The sequence below is a fragment of the Anabrus simplex genome, chromosome 3 (assembly GCF_040414725.1).
Source record: "Anabrus simplex isolate iqAnaSimp1 chromosome 3, ASM4041472v1, whole genome shotgun sequence".
Taxonomy (NCBI): Eukaryota; Metazoa; Arthropoda; class Insecta; order Orthoptera; family Tettigoniidae; genus Anabrus; species Anabrus simplex.
The window spans coordinates 109,642,692-109,667,337 of NC_090267.1; the positions used below are offsets into that span (position 1 = coordinate 109,642,692).

The 24,646-nt window shown below is 36.5% G+C and overlaps 1 protein-coding gene across 1 annotated transcript in view; it reads right to left on the minus strand.

Moving 5' to 3' along the window:
- The window catches only part of LOC136866675 (C2 domain-containing protein 5), a 559,159-nt gene that overhangs the window by 248,546 nt on the left and 285,967 nt on the right, over positions 1 to 24,646 (minus strand). The window contains exon 14 of the mRNA XM_068226804.1: positions 13,287 to 13,499. Coding sequence (XP_068082905.1) covers positions 13,287 to 13,499 — 213 coding nt within the window. The remainder of the gene's footprint in view (positions 1 to 13,286; positions 13,500 to 24,646) is intronic.

The window sequence follows — 24,646 nt, forward strand, 5'->3', positions numbered from 1 at the left end:
TTAGAATTTTCAAAAACATTATCTTGTCCGTTAACGAACCAACGTTATCACTGTTATTTAATTTTAGGCCTACCTCGAGTTATCGCCAATGTAGTGTGAATTGAATTTGAACTCTATACCCAGTATTTGGAAATTTACTAGCCGACTGGAAAATTTAAATCACTATTGATAAAATTCTCATGTAAAAGTGATATGTAAATTTAATTACGAGGCGAATTGGAAACTCGCGGTGAGCATATGTGCTTTATGTCATTCCTTCCTTGCTGTTATTGAGATTGTTGTACGTTTTTGGTTTTCTGCTCCATATACGGTGTGAGTATTGTTTTGGTTGTTCGTATTGTTATTTTATTATTATTATTATTATTATTATTGCTCGGTGTGTTTCTCTCTCTGCCTGTTTTCTCTGATTTTGAAATGCGTACTCTGATTGTATCGTATTTAGTGTGATTTTCCGAATTGTGCCATGTTGCTATGTAGTCCTTTCTTGCCGATATCTCCCGCATTCGGAATTATCTCATGTGCTCATTGTTGTGGTTCCAAGGCCGCCTCGTAGTAAATTTAATAACGACCATCTTGGTCTTATGTAAAAATGATTCTTTATAGGAAATGCCACCTTCTATGAATTTAATCTCATGATACATGTAATTATAATTTTTTATTATTATTATTATTAGTCATGTCAGTACTCCTCGGTTGTAGAAATCTGAAATTTCTTTGCCCGGTTCATGAACTTCGGGGTGATTTACGCTCACATTCCTTATTCTTACGTAGTTTTGTTACGTCACTAGCCTAAATACTTATTATCTGGTAAACGCTAAAATTTTGGCAGGCTTTGCCTATTATTAAATGAAATTTTAATAGCTTGGGTCGTGAGTTGCTAGTTGACCTTTAGCGTGTGTGGTTGTTCGTTTTACATTGTGGAACATAATTTTTTTTTCTCCCCTTGTAATACTGTATGAATTTGGGGAATATTTTTCTGGTTCCTAATTATTAACTTTTGGTTCGTTTCTTTAAGCTATTTTGTAATTTTGGTTCTGCTTGCCACATATTTCGGGTTTGTGTGTATGGTGTGTATTGCCTAGTGGTTGACAAAAGGAAGACTGAATCCTTGTTGCAACAAGTTAATTATCTATGGCCAGTAATTAATTACAATGGTATACCTTAAAGTTTAAAGTCTAATATTAAAATTAAAAATAATATTTTTTTTTTACAAAAGGCATTTGTTAATAAGATTGTAATCCTCTTCTGTATTATAATTCTGCTACTGGTCTAAGTTAGTACCATTTAGTTTTAATGAATTCAGTTCATTTATTTAAATGTTAAGTGTTTTGAAAGAAAGTTATTTACCCTTTATTTTTTTTTTGAAAGAAAGTCTTTATTTAACCATAAATGCTATGAATTTTTTTTTTTTTTTTCCTCTTTAAGTAAACATCTTATTTACAATTTTATTTCGTCTGTCATTTAGTAGTTAACAATGTTGACCTGCCAACCTGTCAAATGTTAACGTAAGATCCTGCCCTTTTCACTCCCTATTTTGCCCTCCACGCTTCGTATTTGGTGCTACTGCCCTTATGGTAAGTATTGAGTTTGGTTTTCGTTGTTGTTTGGTGTTTTTCTTGATAAGGTTGCAGTAGTGTTGTGGTAGCAATTCGCTGTGGTTGTTGTTGTTGTTCTAACACCTTGATAAGTTGCACAGGTCAACATTGCTAGTTGCAAAAAATAAAATAACTGGTATTTAAACTTGTATTTGTAAGACCAAGTGTAAAGTCTAATCTAACTGTTGTCTGTTTCATGTCAATCATGGAGTCTCGCCCCTTGCCAGTTCCTAGAATGTTGCAGAAGCTGGAGTTAAGCTATGAGGTGCAGATTCGTGGTAGGAAGCCATCCGGTACTAACCAGGGTGACGTAGAATTACTTTCAGAAATTGCTGATCTCCCCATTGTTGTACCTGACATGTCAGAAGCAGAGATTGGTGAGTCTGTTTTGTTCATTACTGATGCCTTAGATGAAATAAGTGAATTAACTGAAGCCTTTAAAACATCTCAACCTTCAGAGTACCAGGTACAGAGACAAATAGCTCATGTGACGCATTACACGAATCGCCTCCAGGATCTGTTTACCTTAAAAATGGATCGGTCCACTCTGAACCAATGTACTGTGTTGCTAACTAGGGCTGTTAACATATCTGCTGATTTGAACGTCATCATGCAAACTCTTAAATTGGGGAATATTAATATTAATGCTGGTTCTCAAGATAATGACCCCAATATTTCTGCTGCTCATGATTTTAACCAACCCATTTCTAGCTCTGTTTTGGGTAATCACTCATTAGCTGCTTTTCATGGCCAACCTGTATTATTGGTTGATAATCCTGGCATGCTAAGGTGCGATAATGTGAACCCTGTTTGTGATTTGCTTAAAGGGGTTAACAGGTTGTCCATTGATTCAATTGAGGAAACGGTGTCCTTTTTGAGATTACTGGTCGAGGTTAAGGAGACTGCAAATTGTTTTAAACTTGGCTCTTCCAGTGTATTCCGAACCCTATTTTCCCATTGTGTTGGTATCCTTAAATCTGAGATCTTAGAAGCTTGTTCGGGTGATACTACCTTGGACCAATTTCATGATGGAATTTTAAGGAAGTTTATACCTTTCAGAGCGCTCAAGGATTTAACAGCAAAACATTGTTTTCGGGTACAGTTGTATTCTGAAAGCCTGTTTAACTATGTCAATGACCTTAAGTTTTATTGTAATGTGTTCAGGCTATCTATTGATGAGGCAAATATGGTAGATAGTATAATGAGTGGTGTATCCCCTGAGTACCGTTCATACCTGTCCTTTAGGAAATGTCCTGAAACCTTTAGTGAGCTGAAAGTGGCTTGTATTAAGGCTGAAGAAGCCAAACATGGTGATAGCTGTAGACCTGTTAATGTACCCCCTCCAACTGGTCCTTCTCCTAGGCAGTCCTCTGATCTGAACGCCAGTAGTTTAGGTGCTGTTTCAAAAAAATGTTTTGCTTGTGGGTCTAAAGACCATCTGAGGAACAAATGCCCATTGGTAAAGAGGAAGAATTTGCCTACTAGTAATTTTCCTAGCCCCCAATTTCAAGGCGTTGCTTACCCGGTGCCAAATTATCCACCTCCCTCTGCTAATTTCAACTTGAGTAATACTAATCAGCGCATCTGACTAGGTGAAAGTACTGATAACGCAAGCCCCTCCATGAGTAATTTGAATGACCATGATAATACTTATGTCTATGATAATGATGTTGTTTGTCCTGGTGACTGTAAAAGTATTTCAGGGAGTGTCCATTCTAAAATTCCGATTATTCCTGTAGAAATCAATAATGAGCCTACATTTGCACTGGTGGACTCTGGCAGTGTTACCTCTGCTATTAATTGGTCTTGGTTTTCTAAAAATCAATCTGTCTGTAAATTTCCGAACCTTGAGCCCCTTTCAACTGTGTTTCATGCCGCAAACGGCTCTGTCTTGAATGTTAAAGGTTATGCAAAGGTCAAAATTCGTATTAATCATTTCACCTGGAAATTTAATTTCATTGTGGTCGAAGGATTATCGCATGATGTAATTCTTGGTTACGACTTTGCTGTTCATGTAGGATTAATTCTTGATGCCCATAATCGTTGTCTGTCCTTCAAGTTTTGTACAGATTATGCTCTGCCATTGGTCAATTATCTCCCTTGTTCTGGTAAACATCTCTGTTCTATTGATGCGCACGATCAAGTTACTGAGGAAAAATGTGACCTGAGTCATTTAACTAGTGAACAAGCTCAACTGATACATGAATTGTGTGATGAATTTCCTGAGGTATTCACGGATAAGCTAGGGGTAACTAATGTGCTTGAGTATAAAACTGATGTGAGTGACACCATCCCTGTTCGATCTCCTCCCTATCGTCTATCTCCCCCACGTATGAAGGTTCTGAAAGAAATTATTGATAAGATGCTTGAGGAAGGAGTTATCAGGCCTTCAACTTCTGCTTATGCGTCCCCCATCTTCCTAGTCCCTAAGCCCCAAGGTGGCTTCAGGCCTGTGATCGACTACCAATCTCTCAATAAGAAGATTATCTTGCAATCAATTCCTCTACCTGACTTGCATACTTGCTTTTCATTCTTCTATGGTGCTAAATTTTATTCTGTATTTGATCTCAATCAGGCATATCACCAGATCCCTCTGGCCGAGGAAAGTAAGCATTTAACCGCATTTATCACGGACTGGAACTTATACGAGTACGAACGAATCCCGTTTGGCCTCAGTACGGGCGCAGCTGTGTTGTCGAGACTACTAGATTCCATATTGTCTGACATTAAGTTCAGGTTTGTGTACAATTATCTTGACGATGTCGTCGTGTACTCGGAAACCTTTGAGGAACATCTCTCTCATATCAGGGAAGTGGTTCGTCGCTTTAAGCAAGCTGGTCTCACTGTCAAGCAATCTAAAGTTTCCTTTGCGCAGCCTCGTATGTCTTTCCTGGGTCATATCGTATCGCCTAATGGTGTAGCTGTGGACCAGAGTAGAACCCAAGCCATCTATGATTTTCCAGTACCTAAGGATCAGAAGGGAATAGCCCGCTTCGTTGGTATGGCCAATTTTTTCCAAAAATTTATCCCAAATTTTGCCCAAATTGCTGCTCCCCTTAATGCCCTTCGGCGTAAGGATGTTAAATTTGTCTGGAAGGAACCTCAACAAATTGCTTTTGATAAACTTAAATCTGCTCTGGCAAACGCCCCTGTCCTGGCTATTCCTAACTTCTCAAAACCTTTCATTATTCAAACTGATGCTTCTGGTTCTGCCGTTGCTGGTGTCCTCCTCCAAGAAGATGAGCTAGGTAGGAGACCCATTGCTTATGCCTCGCGTACCCTGAATTCTGATGAAATGAAGTATTCCATATACGAACTTGAATGTTTGGCCGTTATTTTTTCCCTTGAAAAGTTCCGCACGTATGTAGAACACTCTAAATTTCTTCTTGAAACTGACAACATGGCACTTAGTTGGGTATTAAATAAACCTAAGCGCACGGGTAGATTGACCCGTTGGGCAATTCGCATCTCCGCCTTTAATTTTGATGTTCGCCACATCCGTGGTACTGAAAATGTTGTAGCTGATGGACTGAGTAGGATGTTTGGCGAAAAGCCTCCTGACCCTCCTGATTTTCACGTCAATTTCCTTCCTAACCATTCTGCCTGCCAGTTCAATTGCATTAATGCTATCTTGACTGACTCTCCGTTGCTGTTCCATGATATGTCAAAATTGCAAGCTAGTAATCCTGAAATTAGTTCCATTGTTAAACAACTTGAAGATGGTAACGTTGTTAAGCCTTATAAGCTTGTTAACAATGTCTTATGTTGCAAGGCCAGACATGACAATAAGTACAAAATTGTGTGTCCTCAAATCCTCATCCCTGAAATCTTTAAGTATTACCATGACTCCCCCATGGGAGGACATTTAGGTGTTTTTAAAACTCGTCAAAAGATACGAACGCATTTCATATGGAAGAATATGGATTTTCACATTAGGGAAATGGTCAAAGCTTGTAGAATGTGCAGTATAAGTAAACCTAGTTTGAATACCCGTGTTGGGTTGTTGTCCTCATCTCACCCTACTAAACCAATGGAGAGACTGTTCATTGATTATGTCGGAGCGTTCCCATTAAGCTCTAAAGGAAATCGATTTGCACTAGTGTGTGTTGACGGTTTTACCCGTTTTACTTGGATTTTCCCGACGAGAAAGATGGATGCTCAGACCACTGTATCTTGTCTCAATTCGATCTTTTCTGTATTTGGTCCTCCTAAGTTTATTGTGTCTGACAATGCTAGATCCTTTGCCTGTAACCTGTTTAGGAAGTTCTGTTTTGATCTCTCGATATCCCACGTCACCACTACACCTTACTATCCCAACCCCAGTTTTGCTGAAAGAGTTAACCGCAACTTACGTGCTGCCCTCATTGCATACCATCATAACCAACAATCTAAATGGGATTCTTGTATTCATGGGCTTACTTATGCGTTTAATTCATCTGTTCACGAGTCTCATGGCCAAACACCCATGTCTTTAATGCTTGGATTTACCCCATTTTCCCCCATCTCTAATGTGTTTAACATTGATTCTCTCCTCCCCGATGATCCAGATCCGGAGGAGATTCGTAAAATGTGGAACAGAGCTAGAGCAAAACTTGTTGTTTCCTATGATAATGTGCAAAAGAAGTATGACAAAGGACGCAGGCCTACCAATCTATCTGTGGGTGACACTGTTTTTGTCAAGTCTTATCCTAGTAGTAAAGCTGTAAATAAATTTTCTGCTAAATTAGCAGCTCGTTATCACGGTCCTTGTACGGTATTAGAGTTCTTAACTCCAGTATCCTTGTTAGTTAACGACCCAATTGCCAAACGCATTAGACGTGTACACTTGAGTCAAGTTAAGCCCACTTAATCATCAAAATTTTGTAAACATATTTATGGTCATGTAAACTGAATTTCTTTAAAAATTGCGTTTAATAATTTTCTTCAAAATTATGTAACTTACTCACACGCAAGATACATTGTCAGATATTACTATCGATGACAGACTATGTAAATTATTATGATTATAAACTTCAAGTGACATCAAAACTTATACATCTAAATTTTCAATGGTATCCTCCATCAGACATTTTCGAGTGCTACTTCGTTTCGGCTGTTCGAGTGATTAGTTATATGCCATGCCACGACGCCATTAATGCCTGTGTTGTGTATTTCGACCTGCAAAATTATTTACGGTCTTTGGAACATTATTCTGTGCTCCCACATATTATGTTGCAGTTTGTTTTGCGCGCCCTTTTCCAGCCATGCAACTATTTTAAGAGAGCAAGAATGTGTGATACCTATGGTTGCCTACTACACTCTGTACTGGTATGATAATCCTACTCTGTGTCATGTGCTGTCAACTTGTGTGGTGTGTGATGTGACGCTGGCCACGTTGCATCCCATTCTGTTCATACTCAACATGTAATCTGCTAGTATTGTGTGAAGGTCAACATTCCTGCAACCAAGTAAGACCATTCCATGTTTACTGTGCTTAATATGTTGGACTATCACCTTCTGTAATCAACGTGTGAAGATTTATTTTGGACATTGAAATTGTACCATGTAATATTGTATCCCAACGTTTTGACCCTTCGCCTCCCCGTGTTTTGCCTTTCGGAGGGGAGAACTGAGACAATAATTTACGATACCCTCATTTGTTGGACATGTATATTTGTGTGTGGGGACTTTTATCTGCAATTATCGTCCATTGTTGAACTGCCGTTAAATTATGTGCCGGTACTGTGGGTATTTAAAATGCATTTAAAATCCATTATTACGTCAATAATTTTGATTTTCCTTATTGGCCCAATAAGCTAATCCTTGACTTGAGCATGCGTAGTGTCTCTCTTGAAGGGAGCGCTCTGCAGTTGTTTTGCTGTCTCGTCAACTAGCGAGCAAGAAGTCTTGTTCTGACCGAGCAGTGAGTTGGACGCCATTAGCCTTGTTCCTTAAAAGACTTTGAAGACTGGCGAAATGGAGTTAGATACTCCCGGTTAGACGGGAGATAGAATAGGCAATGGCCTGAATACGTTTTCTGTCTTGTTATGTTCCACTAGTGATAGTAACTTTGTATTTTGGTGATTCTTTTATTTCTACTATGTGAGTGTTGACTGTGAGCCTGCGTGCCAAGGCAGGCAGGTTACCTCTGAAAACATGTGTCTGGTGTAAGTTGTGATAAAGGATTGCACTAATTTGGATATAAAACCACCAGCATGTAAGTAATATTTATTCAAAAATTATCTTGGAGCAACGCGTACTTCAGTGGATTACTTGGAGGAGACATTGTTTACAACCGTCGTCTTAGAATTTTCAAAAACATTATCTTGTCCGTTAACGAACCAACGTTATCACTGTTATTTAATTTTAGGCCTACCTCGAGTTATCGCCAATGTAGTGTGAATTGAATTTGAACTCTATACCCGGTATTTGGAAATTTACTAGCCGACTGGAAAATTTAAATCACTATTGATAAAATTCTCATGTAAAAGTGATATGTAAATTTAATTACGAGGCGAATTGGAAACTCGCGGTGAGCATATGTGCTTTATGTCATTCCTTCCTTGCTGTTATTGAGATTGTTGTACGTTTTTGGTTTTCTGCTCCATATACGGTGTGAGTATTGTTTTGGTTGTTCGTATTGTTATTTTATTATTATTATTATTATTATTGCTCGGTGTGTTTCTCTCTCTGCCTGTTTTCTCTGATTTTGAAATGCGTACTCTGATTGTATCGTATTTAGTGTGATTTTCCGAATTGTGCCATGTTGCTATGTAGTCCTTTCTTGCCGATATCTCCCGCGTTCGGAATTATCTCATGTGCTCATTGTTGTGGTTCCAAGGCCGCCTCGTAGTAAATTTAATAACGACCATCTTGGTCTTATGTAAAAATGATTCTTTATAGGAAATGCCACCTTCTATGAATTTAATCTCATGATACATGTAATTATAATTTTTTATTATTATTATTATTAGTCATGTCAGTACTCCTCGGTTGTAGAAATCTGAAATTTCTTTGCCCGGTTCATGAACTTCGGGGTGATTTACGCTCACATTCCTTATTCTTACGTAGTTTTGTTACGTCACTAGCCTAAATACTTATTATCTGGTAAACGCTAAAATTTTGGCAGGCTTTGCCTATTATTAAATGAAATTTTAATAGCTTGGGTCGTGAGTTGCTAGTGGACCTTTAGCATGTGTGGTTGTTCGTTTTACATTGTGGAACATAATTTTTTTTTTCTCCCCTTGTAATACTGTATGAATTTGGGGAATATTTTTCTGGTTCCTAATTATTAACTTTTGGTTCGTTTCTTTAAGCTATTTTGTAATTTTGGTTCTGCTTGCCACATATTTCGGGTTTGTGTGTATGGTGTGTATTGCCTAGTGGTTGACAAAAGGAAGATAGAATCCTCGTTGCAACAAGTTAATTATCTATGGCCAGTAATTAATTACAATGGTATACCTTAAAGTTTAAAGTCTAATATTAAAATTAAAAATAATATTTTTTTTTTTACAAAAGGCATTTGTTAATAAGATTGTAATCCTCTTCTGTATTATAATTCTGCTACTGGTCTGAGTTAGTACCATTTAGTTTTAATGAATTCAGTTCATTTATTTAAATGTTAAGTGTTTTGAAAGAAAGTTATTTACCCTTTTTTTTTTTTTTGAAAGAAAGTCTTTATTTAACCATAAATGCTATGAATTGTTTTTTTGTTTTTTCCTCTTTAAGTAAACATCTTATTTACAATTTTATTTCGTCTGTCATTTAGTAGTTAACAATGTTGACCTGCCAACCTGTCAAATGTTAACGTAAGATCCTGCCCTTTTCACTCCCTATTTTGCCCTCCACGCTTCGTATTTGGTGCTACTGCCCTTATGGTAAGTATTGAGTTTGGTTTTCGTTGTTGTTTGGTGCTTTTCTTGATAAGGTTGCAATATATATGGATAGATTTTTTACCAAACAGACGGTATGATGACGAACAATGGATGAATTCTAACTATAAATTGCAGTATACCATAATGCATTCCTTATTAAATTTTCTAAAACTATTGAAAAGGGCATGCAAAACAATATGAGTATGACAGGCATATCAAGATGAGTTATCTGACGTAATTATAACGAATGCTGTGCAGCAGCATGGGTCCTCTAGTAATAATAAAATAATAATAAATACACAAGAAATCACTTTCAGCTCAAGAGAGAACACTAACTTCAAAGTAGAAATCCATCCGTCCGTCCGTCCATCCATCCATCCATGATCTGCATTTCGGGCTTCCACCCACATGACAAATTCTCTATCAGTTCTTTACCTAGCTTTTGCTTAAACATTTTCAAAGAACTTGAATTTTTATTAAACATTTTCCTGAATAGTTTATTCCAATCCCTTACTCCTTGTCCTATACATGAATATTAGCCCCAATTTGTCCTTTTGAATTCCAACTTTGCCTTCATGTTATGATCTTCTAAGCTCCACTTATGCTTATTGGTCTACTAATGTCCTTCCTCACCATCTCTTCAGTGACAGCTTGAAACATTCCACATGTTACAAATCTCATGACTGGTCCGTATTGAAATGTACATTAATTCAACAATGATACAAAAGTTTATTGAGATCCACCCAATGTGTAGTAGGTGGATTTCAATAAACTCTTGTATCATTGTTGAATTAACATACCACATAGTCGAGCATCCCATTTCCTTATTCTCAAGTCTTCCCAGCCCAAAGTTTGTAACATTTTCATAACACTACTCCATTATCAGAAATTACCCAGAACAAATTGTGCTGCTTTCCTTTGGATCATTTCCAGTTCCTGAATCAAGTATTCCTGGTGTGGATCCCATACACTAGAACCATTCTCTAACTGGGGTCTTACTAGAGACTTATATGCCCTATCCTTCAGAAGTTCTCATATCAAGTAGTCTTGGTGTGGGTCCTGTGGCAGGTTCCTATTCTTACTTTGATGTTTAAGGGTGAATAAAGTGTTCTTTCAGAAAGGAAATAAGGATGAACCCTTCACTTACACAATTACCATGAGAGATACACAAAATACTAGAAGGAAAGCATTTGTCAAAATACTCCACAAATCCACAGGGGCTATGTGCACAGACCTGAACCTTTAATACCAATAATGAACAAGGTCACTGTCACTATGAGATAGTTGTACAAGCAGTATAAGCAAACTTAGAAGGTAGTTTCAAGTTTTGATTTATTTTATTTTTTATTTTTTTAACTAAGGAGGCTAGGTTGAAATCTAACCTGAAAATAGGTTCACAGGAAGCAATAGGTCCCCAAAATTTTCAGTTTTACCGTGGATCATAAGATAGCATGTTAGAGGATATAATCAGAGAGAAAGGAGAGAATGAATTAAGGAGTGAAAGGGAAATTTCAACACCACATATATTATTCTCACTTATCAACATTAACAGTAATAGTGATTTTTATAACCTGGAAGATCTAATCACAAATAAGAATATAATCTATGTGACAAGATTTAGCAATACCTCATCGGTTTATTCAAAACTTGATATAAATTTATAACTCTGGGTTCAGGAAAATCCTTACAATAAAGAGCTATAATATATATGAATAGACAACTATGGCAGCACAAGATTTGTTAACCAAAAACCTTTGAATAATAAAGACTGTGTACAAAATCATTACTTGTCATACAAAGAAAACCCTAGATTAAAATTTTGAAAATACAATAATCTAAGTCTACAAGCCCAAGGCTACCGAAACAATCATTACTAGAAATTGTGAAAGAAATTATGTTCATCTAACTAGGTGGAAATTGACGATCCATAAAAATAAAAATAAAAATAGACTGAACAAGTGCAAAATCTGATTTGTGTGATTCCAGTACAAAGGGATTATTCCCTCGACCAAAATCTAAAATATAGGGTAAATAAAAATGTTTAAAGAAATCTCCATCAGCAGAAACTAGAAACAAGAACATCTAGCCATGCTCAATCAAAATTAAGAAAGGGAGACAATTAATACTCAATTATTCCAGAGTGAATTACAATAATAAAATTCTTCATAATCACTAAAAAGAGAAAGTGTACTCCCAATTTCAGTGAGAAATGTACACAAAATAATTTAAATTCCTAGTTGAACATTGGTGGGGGAAACTAACATTTACACAAGTATAATTTAAAACCCAAAATGGGTTGCAAAGGAAAATTAGTTTCACCTTAAGGTTTAATTTAAGAAATGTATTGCAAAGAATAGCTTACACTCAGTTGGTTTTTTCTCTTTTTAAGAAGAAGTGGGATTGACAATTTTTTTCACCATTTTAAAAATGAGTTTCAGAAAAGAAGAACAATAATAGTCATGTTACTTTCTCCTACTTTGTAAGTACACTGCATACCAATTTCTCTTTGAAATATATAGTTTCAATGTTCAGTGAAAGTCACGTATACAGAAGAAGTGCACCAAGCGATACCACGTGGAGATTTTAAAGGCTCTTTTTGTCCTCTTACCCTAAAATACATGCTGAAGTGATAATGGGGAGACCAGCTCCCGATGTAAAACTGAGTCCTCCACCTCGACCCTGACACACCAAAGACACTGGCAAACTTCAAGAGTTTTGAAGGAGCATAGCTCAATATATAGTTGTCGCAGTGAGGTGGAAATGAGGGGAATACACGTGCACACAAGGAGTACAAGAATGTTGTGGAACATTCTTCCGTGATGTAAGCAGAAGCCGGGGTTCGCAGACGGTGCATTAGTCAGCTGTCAACTTCATGCAAGTTCAGAGGTGCAAACATGGAGCAAAATGGCGAGTAGCGAGTTCAATGCAGCAGCAGATGACGACAGGTAAGTAGGATCGCTACAATATCTCCCAGTGACTCAAAAAAGAATCCAATTGTCATCGTATACAGGAAGAAGAAATGCAGCAGTGGTGACTATTACAGACAGCAGAGAAGATGAGGTATTAATAATAGTGCTCCTAACATCTGCACACCAAGATTGAAGATCTATTCAAATGACCTCCTCAGAAGCAGAAACAAGCTTGTGAAGGGCTGAGAAGAAACAGATGTGAAACTTGAACTGATGAGGAGAGCGCATGCCTATGTGAAAATGGTAGCGTATGAAGCTGTTGAGATTGTCCGAGTCTTTTCGTGTTTTCATGTTTAAACTTGTCTCTTCTTTCCTTTTCTTTCTTTTCCCACACTAGGCTGTCAACATGTTTATTCTAATATATGTTCCTATCCAACCTTCTTTCTTCATTGCCATTTGCTCATTCATTTCTATTATTATTTATTTTCAGATCTAATACCCACTAAAATACTAAAATACAAAGGAAGAACACTGCTGATGAACAATTTCCTTATTGTATAAGGGGCTCATGATATCTAAAATATGAAATCTGGAAATATAAAAATAGGCCACAACAAATCAAGAAACTCCAGTTGGGGGTTAACCAATTTTGAGGCATACCTGACACAATGGATCCTCAACCTGAGTTAATTTCAGAAAAATGCCAAGAATGAGGTTTGCACTGTCAGGCTAAACAGCGACAAAAGAAGTTTCATGTCACAGAACTAAAAAAATTCTCTCTTTTTTTAACACAAGCCCAAGAAAAGTTTTAATTTTTTATGCACTAAACCACATTATGTTTATAAACTTCCTTCTGTAGCTCCTTCTCCCTACCCTCTTTGTCTCCCCAAACACACATCAATTCTCTAATTACAATGAAGTTACCTCACCTGCAGCAGTCGGTTTACATGGCTGTTAAGAATGCGTGGAGCATGGCCAAGTTGGATCTTGCTGCGCCACACCTGGGTGAACATTTGCAAGTTTCGCACAATTTCCAGATCATCCAGACCAGGAATGATTTCAGTATTTACAACATGGAAGCCATCAGGAGGCTGAGAGTCTAGGAGTAACGATACCACATCCATGTCTTCAGCATCATCAATCTGAACAAAACACAGATCATTAAGTTTATTTCAGCATGGTGTAAAAATTAATTATTATGTGCTTTCATGTTGAGAGATGGTTTTAAATAAGGAGTAGGATTATAATATTTCTGGACCAATATACAGGATGGTATTGTTACAATATATCCATGAATTTTTAGTGATATCAAGGACAAGCAGCAGGAATCAAACTCATATGTGGTTAATGTGTACCAGGGCATCTTGGGTGGTGTGCTAAGTCCCAACTGACGAGCCTAACTTAGCACACGAGGGCGAAACGCAGGCAACCAAGAATGAGTTAGCTGGAAAATTTATAATGTCCAATAACGGACCATTATATTGGTATTATAAATTTACTCATTCGGAACAAATATTTTAGGTTCCCTAGGGGAATCGATATACAGTATATCATAATATGTTTGGATACATGGGAACATATAGAAGCAAGGCAGAACAGATCCTCATTCTTACTACTACTACTACTACTACTACTACTATTTATTTTTTCTTTTGCTATTTGCTTTACGTCGCACTAACACAGATAGGTCTTATGGCAACGATGTGATAGGGAAGGCCTAGGAATGGGAAGGAAGCGGCCGTGGCCTTAATTAAGGTACAGTCCCAGCATTTACCTGGTGTGAAAATGGGAAACCATGGAAAACCATTTTCAGGCCTGCCGATAGTGGCATTTCGGAACTACTACTATCACCACTACTAATACTACTACTACTACCACTACTAGTACTCTCATTGTTTTCATCACCTCTGTTAGGTTATTGCCATTATAGTATTAAATAGTGTGAATCTATGTTACCACGAGGCAAATATGTGATCATGTACGAGCCTTACGAGATGACGGTAGTGCGAGCACATATACACCTTCATTAATGCAAAGTGTGGGCAGTGAAACAATGTGAGTAAATTTAAGATTTGTGTAAAGTAATCGTCAGCAGAGGGAAAACATTTAAATATTTTAAATAGTATCCAGGGTCCAACTCGTTGACTGAATGGTCAGTGTACTGGCCTTCGGTTCAGAGGGTCCCGGGTTCGATTCCCGACCGGGTCGGGGATTTTAACCTTCATTGGTTAATTCCAATGGCTCGGGGGCTGGGTGTCTGTGCTGTCCCCAACATCCCTGCAACTCACACACCACACACAACACTATCCTCCACCACAATAACACGCAGTTACCTACTCGTGGCAGATGGCGCCCACCCTCATCAGAGGATCTGCCTTACAAGGGCTGCACCCGGCTAGAAATAGCCACACAAAATTAATTAATTAACAGTATCCAGGAATATTCTGAACAGTGATATTTTTGCTTAATCGGAGTGCAAATCCACTAACTTCCATACCCAGCATTTGGTATGATGATATTTATTTATTTATTTATTTATTTATTTAATTTCAGTAACTGTGCATAAGTACAGGTGATTAAGACATGATTATTTTCATTTGTAGGGAGAAGTGCAAGATTACACCTTTATTTTACAAGACACGTTATTTTTTAAGTGAATAGTGTACACATTTGACGACGGAGACTTCATCGGGATGTTCAGTGTTCTATCACCCATAACCAGCATTGATTTCGACTTTTGGACCAGGAATCAAACAACACCAAATCTCTGTACCAATATGGAGCTGTAACACCATGGAGGAGGAGCAGAAAGGAACATCATGTCGTAAATGAAGCCATAAAACACCTAACATGAAGTATACTTGGAAACATGGCGTGAATGAATCATACAATATGTAAATCCATCTTACCTTATTTTAGTCTATTACCTCAGTAATATCCTGTTACCCCAGTAAAATCATATCGTATTTATTACGTATTTATTACAATTTCCGCACAAATTTAACAACTATGCTTCAGAAATATCTTAATTGCTTAATACATTTTTGACTCTTCATAATTGCTTATTTTTGGTTGAGAGAGAGAGAGAGAGAGAGAGAGAGAGAGAGAGAGAGAGAGAGAGAGAGAGAGAGAGAGAGAGTGAGTGTGAGTGTGTGTGCGTGCGTGCGTGAAATTTGTGAATGAAGAACACATTATACATGCTCACATTTTGTTCTCAATTGATGTAAATATTAATTATTCTATGCAAAGTAGTTATAAGGTATTTTCTGGATTACTAATCAGTATTGGAACTTTTGAGAACATACTAATATGCTTATTTTCCATAATTTTGATTAAATAACAGTGTATAAAAATGTACGTGTCATATTTGTAACATATAATTTTTGGAAACATAATTAATGCAGTGTAATGGAGGTTACATGATTATATCATCATTTCAGTGTATAAATTAATCAGAGGACAAGTATTAAAAGCACTATACTACCAGTAATATGGATCATAAGAGAGTATGATTTCTGAGTAATATGAGCAAGTGTTATGCCTGTGGTATAGTATTCTTTAGTAAAGCACATTTAACATGCCATAATCAAAACTTGTTGTTTGACATGTTTTAATATCAAGTTATAACGTGATATTTAAGTAACAGGGAGTCTAAACCAGTATGAGAATTACATTCATTTACTGTGTAAAAGAACTGGAAAATTTGGTACAGAGATGCTATGTTAAAAGTAATAGCTGGACCTTGTCAAAGTTAAACATTATCGATTTTATTATAAGTGGAGGTAGCCGCCACGTACCAGAACTAGTCTAAATCAGTGAGAGTGATGTTAATTAGCTCATACAAAACTCGTAGTCCAATTCCTACTTAGTCACTGGTGTAGCATGTCAATTGATATACAAAGAGTAGAAAAGGGAAGATATACCTCTCATTACCAAACATTGCAATTTGTAAATATATGTTTATGAGTATTTGAGTGGATGATACGATGGAATGATGTACTCTGAAATTGTAATATAGTTCATTTTCCACATTTTTTTTGTTGTTGTTGTTGTTGTTGTTGTTAATAAATATGTGTGTATGTTTCTTTTATAACTGTGACTTTCTCTCTGTGAGTCTAGCCTTGCTTAACTGTGCTCATCTACCCTTACCTGCCCAGTATGTCCTGAAACCTGGTGTCTACCATAGTCCTAACCCGTTTTAGGTCACAATACATAAACATTTATTTAGCACCAAATTTCACTGCAATAGGTAATGGGTCATGAGAAATAAAGAGCATATTTTCATTGTTTCAAAATTTTAGATAGCCCTATATGCCCCTGCAATCTCAGTGATCAAACAGTGGACCATTTATTATTTCAGTGTGACCTACATCAGAGAGAAAGAAGTGTTTTAATTAAACATATTTTTGGTACAAACTCATGGCCAGTGAGCTAAAGCAGGTTAGTCAAAAATTATTGTAAATAATTCTTACATTTCACTAATTCAATAGTATTTGAACAACTGTGAAAATTGGATATACTGTAGTTTTATTTATTTATTTATTTATTTATTTATTTATTTATTTATTTATTTATTTATTTATTTATTTATTTATTTATTTATTTATGTACATCATAACAGCCTTCAAATTATGAATGTATCTCACAAAAGGAAATTAAGTTAAATTTGTTATATGATTACTCAAAGCATGTAGTATTACTGTCATGTAATGGGGCATGCTGTAAATAAAAATAAACGGTTAAAAAAGTATACTGTATATCCATACATACATACATACATACATACATACATACATACATACATACATACATACTAAATGCCTCCACAATCCTCTATCTGTAACTAATTCTCTGGCCTCATTTAGTTCCACACCTCTTACCACCAACTACACCCCATCTTCTTCAATGCAGACTGTGTCCAACAACACGCACTATGGAAGACCTTACGAATGCAACATCAGACTCTCCGAAAATTGCTCACTTCTAATTGGCAACTGTATAACATTTTTCACCTGCCATGTTTGTTCACCCTTGTGAGATTCCTTCTGTTCCATTGGGACATCTCTAAAAGGCAGGCCTTGTATTAAGCAGTCAACCACCCAACGCAGCATCATCTTCTCCAAGCACTGTTGTCGAAATGGAATCACCTACACTGCCCATATCCACCACTTTCGGCTTTCTTTCTTTCTTTCTTTCTTTCTTTCTTTCTTTGTTTAGTTAATTATTTATTTCCTTATTCTTTCCTTTCATTTATGTTTTGTTGTTATTAATATGTATATAACTGTGTAAAATTGTTCATTTCTATGTAGTCAATTTTAGTGCTTCATACACTACAAATAAAATATCATTAGAAACTGAGTACAGTAAAACCTCGTTAATTCGAAGTCTTTGGGACGAAAATTCGGACTTCGAATTACGTGATTTCGAATTAACCGCCAACACGTACTTCGGAAATGCCAACCCTTGCGGCGTCACAATATATTCTAAGACCCGTTACTCCATGCAATTAACCTCGAATCACAGTTTAAAGCTTTCAAATGCCATGGAAAGAAATTATTTCCAAAATTTATCCAACAAGGTGCATTTAAAACAGTATTCAAATAATGCAATTGGATAACTCACCGGCAAACATAACCTCACACAATGAAATCAAAAGGAAGAAAACATAATTCAAAGACGAGGAGAAATCTATACTGGCTCCCCTGTGCAAGTGCTTTATTCATTGGATTACTGTACTGTATGCATTTTAGATGCCTCGTGCTTGCACGGAAGGTACCCAAAGCCCTTAAAACATCGCGGCTTATCGAACTTTCCTATGATGAGGGGAGAAAGTCTCCCGCTTCCGTCCACATTACAACAGTACAGTGACTATACTTGTCCGACTTCCCGCCATGGTACTTCTAAGATCTATTAATGCATGCAAACACCTTGATTCTCAGTTTAAACTTTTCAAATGCCATGCAAAATACTATTTCATAATGTATCCAACAAGGTTTCATTTACATTATTCAAATAATGCACTTGTATAAAACAACGGCAAACATAACTTCACGCAACGAAAGGAAGAAAAACACGATTCAAAGACAAGGAAAAATTATGCTGGCTCTCCTGTGCAAATGCTTTATCTTTTGGATTACTGTACTGTTTGCATTTTTAGATGCCTTGTACTGGCATGGAAAGTGCCCGACGCCCTAAAAACATTGTGGCTTTTCGAACTTTCCTATGACGAGGGAAGGAAGTATCTCGCTTCCGTGTGCACTGCATAGCAAGTAGCAACACAGCACATTTCCCTACTGGCAATTCTATCCTTTAAAACCTTAAGTCCGTTTGGCCTCAGCATTAAAAATAATAAAACAAACAAACAATGCAGTTTCATCGGCATTGACAATATTGTTTGGTGCGTACGAATTGATTATAGGCTATAAGCCAAGCTTTCTCGCCAACTGTCGGCACTCGGCATCGCCAGTGTTCGTGGATTCTACCTCTCCACACACTGCCTGCTACGTGATATTGTGGCATTCCTTAAAAAGCCGAATACAAAATAATTACAATTCCGCTCGAACATAGCAGATATGAAGCACACTGTAGACATGCTGAAGTAGGTGAAAGTGCGCAAAAGTACCTCTGCACGTTCCGGTAGACACGTTCTTTCATGATGTGGAGAAATTCTGAGTTTATTACTCTGTAAAATACATTTTTTTCCAAAATGTAAAGGCAATTTCGAATTAAAGGTCTGAATTTCGGTAACGGGACCGACATTGTTCTTCGAGTTACAAATTATCCGTATTTCGAATTAAATGATTTAAATAACATGCAAAACCGTACCTCATGTTTCTGGGAATGAGAGCTGCTTCGAATTAGGCGAGATTTTGAATTAACCAGTTTCGAATTATCAAGGTTCTACTGTACAACCATCGTTGTCTTGGTCTCCCCATACTTCTCTTACTCTTCCATGTCAGAGTCCATTATTTTCCTAGGTAAAATTAGCCTTTATCTCCTCATTCCAACAGCACTCCTGCCATTGTTCCCACCTGTTTGTACCAGTAATCATTATTACAAATTATCCACTTCATGTCCGTACTGATATCTCAATCTAACAACAAAGAAATATTTAGCCACCTAATCGATATCTTTACTTGCCTTTGGCAATTTTATAAAATCATTAATAGTACATGTTTCGACTGCCTTGCAGTCGTCATCAGCTACATTCATGTAAGCTTAGGTGTCAATAAGGTAAAGTATGCACAATATATATTCTCTTATTAGCCTTGATAACTTCTCATGGGATATTTAAAAATAGTTGTCTATTAGGGGAGGATGATGGTAGTGAGGGGTCAGTGTTTCTTATTGGAAGAAGATAATTTTTTAAGAGTATTTTAGTTAAGGACAAGTTAATAATAGCTTTTTAAACATTATTCCCCACCCCTCCAAACCCCCTCCACTATCACCATCCTTCCTCAATAGACAAGAATGTTTAAGTTTCCCATGAAAAGTTATCAAGACTAATATGAGAGCACATATTGTGCACACTTTTACCTTATTTACACCTAAGTATACGTGAATGTAGCTGATGATGACCGCCAAGCAGTCAAAACATGTACTATTAATGATTTTATAAAATTGCCAAAGGCAAATAAAAGTATAAATTAAAGCATATAATTATATATATGTAGGTGGCTAAATATTTCTTTGATTGTTAGACCAGCAATCAATCTCACTACTTTCATGTCTGTTATTTCTAACTTAGATATAAGATATCCTGAGTTCACTCATCTTTCACTGCTGTAGAGCAAAGTTGCTGATAACAGACCAATGTAAAGACAGTTTTGTCCAGAACCTGACTTCATTCCCACAGAATACTGCTGATTGCAACTGCAAGCTCACTGCATTAGCTTTGTTGCATCTTGATTCAATCTCAGTTATCCTGGGAGAATACACATCCTAAGTACTTGAAATGATCTACCTGTTCCAGTTTTCTACTCACAACCTGATATTCTCTTAGTTTTCTTACCTATCCACATCACTTCAGTCTTACAAAGGGTAATTTTCATATGACACTCCCTGCACCTATTTTTCTTTCTTTACAATTTGTTTTACGCCGCACCAACACAGATAGGACTTATGGTGACGGTGGTATAGGAAGGGCCTGAGAGTGGGAAAGAAGCGGCCATGGTCTTAATTAAGGTACAGTCCCAGCATTTGCCTGGTGTGAAAATGGGATACAAGAGAAAACCATCATCAGGGCTGCCAACAGTGGGGTTCAAACCCACTATCTCCCGGATGCAAGCTCACAACTGCACGCCCCTAACCACACAGCCAACTCGCCCGGTGCACCAGTTTTTAACTTCCAAGATAGTAGATTGCAGGCTGTCAGCACAGACTGTCTTTGAGACAAAATTGTTGGCAATAAAATCCCTCCCTGCCACTTTATACCTAATATATGATCCATGTAAACTATGGACAACAAAGGTGAAAGATTACAGCCTTGTCTGAACCCTGTAAGTACCTTGAAACCAAGAACTCACTCTATCAAGACAATAATAATTATTAAACTAATGTCTTAATGGTCCACCTTTTTAATAATACAATATGCAATCTTTGAATTACATTTCTAAACTAGGGACTAGTTTCAGCCTTGGCTGGCCATCATCAGCCTTAATGTAATACATCTATCTAATAACTAAAACAAATGTACAAACATACAACTGACATCAAAACAAATATACAAACACACAAATGATATTAAAAATCTGGGATGAACTATGTGTATGACAAAATTAAATTAGGCTCTAAATTCTTAGCATCATGTTAAAATGTTACCATAGTACTTGTTGTTAAAATCATGCTGAAACGCGGTTAGACATTGTTAGAACGGCACACGAAGATATGGTCACAACTGACACATTCTTAATTTGTGGCTGGTATAAATTTGCAATTCATTGCAGTGTCCATGAAGTTAACCTGAATAAATGATAGATAAAATTAATGAATAGAAGAGAGAGAGAGAGAGAGCGTGTTAGTCAAATGGCATAGGTTATAAGAGACTTACCTCTGATTGCGGCATGTGGTATGTGGCCTATTGCTGAGTGCCTCATACTAACGATTGTGAGATTCAAAGAAAGAGGAAGGGGTGGGGCAAGGGAAAGGGTGAAGCAAGGGGAAAGGGTGGGTCAAGGGGAGTTGTCTGGGAAAGGAAATCGGTGAGGGGGGGTGGAAGGGGGGGGGGGTTAAGGCGGGGCCGAAGGATGTGGGAAAATTTATGTCTGCCGAGGAAAGGTGCTGTGAATAGTATGAAAAACTGAATTATGACTTGTTGGTTTGATGTTTCTAAAAATGGGAATTAGAAGGTCAAACAGGATATTTGACTTTTCTGAAATGTCATGAAGATTATGATTTGGGATAAATATTGATCTATATTGTGCCATTTCACTGATACAAATGAACATCTTGGAACAAAAATGGATGCTATGCCATGAGAAAATTAAACACGACACACAAATTTAATCATAAATGTCGAGAAGATTGTATTCATATCAGGAATAAGCCGAGAAATAGTATCAAGAAGGCAGTGAAAAAGAATGAAGGATACAGGATTGTTACAAATTTATTATTACAAAAAAAATCCAGAAGAAATCATCTCAAGCTGCACGGTACAACATATTGCTATGTAAAGAAGATGGTATTGACAGCAAAAGGCTCGAACGGAAAAGAATTTGGAATGACATCAAAAGAAAAGAGCAAGGCTACAGGAGTACTGAGTAGAATCGCATTAATAAGTTGAGAAATTAAAACAACTTGTTGGGAATCGTTACGTAACTGGCTACATCACAAGACATCATGCAGAAGTAGCAGATATCATTCAAAGTCACTGGCAAGAAAATAATAAAAACTACAGCAATTGAAAACAAGATATAGAAAGCTAAACTGAATTATAATTGAGAATTTCATAGACATATTAGTAAGATGTTGGCTGAATTTAATTGAAAGAAGTATTCCTTTCAATATGTTTATGAATGTTAGAAGGCTTTGAATACAAAGATGACAAAACTGACCATTTTTATCTGCATTTTTGTCCTAACTGCACAAGAGATGCATCATGCACTAAGAAGACCAAGGCTGACTGTCTGGAGATGGTGACCTGAAGTCGTCGACGGAGCTATCCCGAGATGACGGAGAAGGAGGGATGACCTGCCCATATGTTCTCAGAGACCTGCACAATGTAGCAGACGTATCTTAATAGATGTCCTAAAGCATCTGGACACACCATCGACGGAATACAGGGAAGAAAAGTGGATTGATATATTATTACAGTAAGTAACTTAAATAGCTTGTTTTGAAAAGTGCCATTTTCTAATTGTGTGTAGTATATAATTGTGCAGTGCTGTCATTGATTTAATTCAAGAAGAGCGAATTCATGTGTGACATAGCATTGATATAACGACACAGGAGGATAATAGACAGTCATCAAACTAAAATGACAATCCTTTGGTTAGGAAATATTTGATCAGTGATAATAAAGTTATGCGTTCGTAATGCTGTGCGTTTTAAGTAAGAGGTTAATTTACTTCGGTTATGAATATTATACCGATATTATGGTTAATGTTATGATTGAGTTAAGGTGTTATACCACGAAATGGAGATGATGTAGTATGATATACAGGTTATATTTGGATCATAAGAAGACATTTGAGCAATATGAAATGAATCTGAAGAAAATTGAGAAGGAAATGGAATATATAAGAGGATAAATGATAGTTATGAATTCATATGCGTCAAGATATATATATAGGGTTATTGAAATGAAGGAAGAGATATGATGCGAAGAATATGAAACAGATGATATATATATGAAGAATGGTTGTGTAATAAGAAAAGTAATGATGGTGATGATTACTATTTCGTCGAGAGAGAAGAGATGGATGTATTTTAATGGTGATATTAAGTTGACGTGATTCAAGGTTAAGAATGCATGTATTTAATTCAATAACATAATATATTAATCCTTCAGTATTCGATATCCAGCATTGAATATGATCCATGTAGTTTATATATGTCGGATAAATACCGATAGATCATCAAAATAAATCCATATTGGGAAGAGTGAGTGGAATTAGCCCACATTAACCAGAATTCTTGACCACAATCATGTTTATTTTAATAAATATAGTCAGAATGCTTAATTACTCATTTCAATGATATCACTGAAAAGGTTCTCCATAATTAGATGATGAAAATAGTGGTTATTAAAATCTTCTTAGATGACAGATCACAGAATTTTCATGAATGATGTGAATAATGCGTTATTGGTGACACACTAACAGTTAAGAGTTATAAATTTCATTGGGTTCCGTACTCAAGTGGGATTACAGTAAATTAAAATTCTTTCACACTAACAGATCGCACATGATATAAGTAATTGGCATTTAACTTGATTTTTGGAATTTATTCTTATTTTTGGTAAATGATCTATATAATGAAGACAGGAAAAAGAAACACAGTGAAACAATGAAAGAATACTGGAAGAAAAGGAAAGAACAACTAAGGAGGAACAATTGAAATTGTAACATGGTCCTTAGAAGGCCGGAACGCAAGAAGAAGAAGAAGAAGAAGATTAGTAATGGTAATTTTTGGTTATTTTAAAATGAAACAATGTTAAATGACCTTTTATCATTTCTTCCTTGAAATTTTGAAGATAAAAGCCACTAAATCTGAAATACTCGAGACATGAACAAAAAAAGACTAATGTTTTCCTTGTACTAACGATTAGTGATGGTATACCATGCTGCTGTACGCTGCTCATTTATGAATTTGGGGGTGTGAAGAATCTTGACAGATTGTAGTGACTGTTTGGGTGTATTTCCTGAAAATCTTATATTTTAAGTAGGCTGGGTGCCTGATGACAGTTAAGTCTAAAAAATTAATTTTCCGTCCAATTTCAGATTCAAGTGTGAATTTTATATGCAGGTCAATGTTATTTAGATTAATGAGGGTGGTAGCAGCATCTGTAATGCTCTCATCCATAATTATTATGGTGTTGTCTACATATCCTGCCTAGAAAAGGATCTTGTCAAAGTTGTTATTATTATCAATTTTGGCGTGTTCCAAAAAATCCACGTAAATCTTGGCTAAGAAACCCGAGGCTGGTGACCCCATAGCCAATCATTCTTGTTGATAAATAACATTAACGAAAGTGAAATAATTGCTGCTTATAACTAATTTAAGCATAAACATGAAATCCTGTATTTCTAATATACTTAGACCGCTGTATTTGCTTAAATTGTTCAGAATG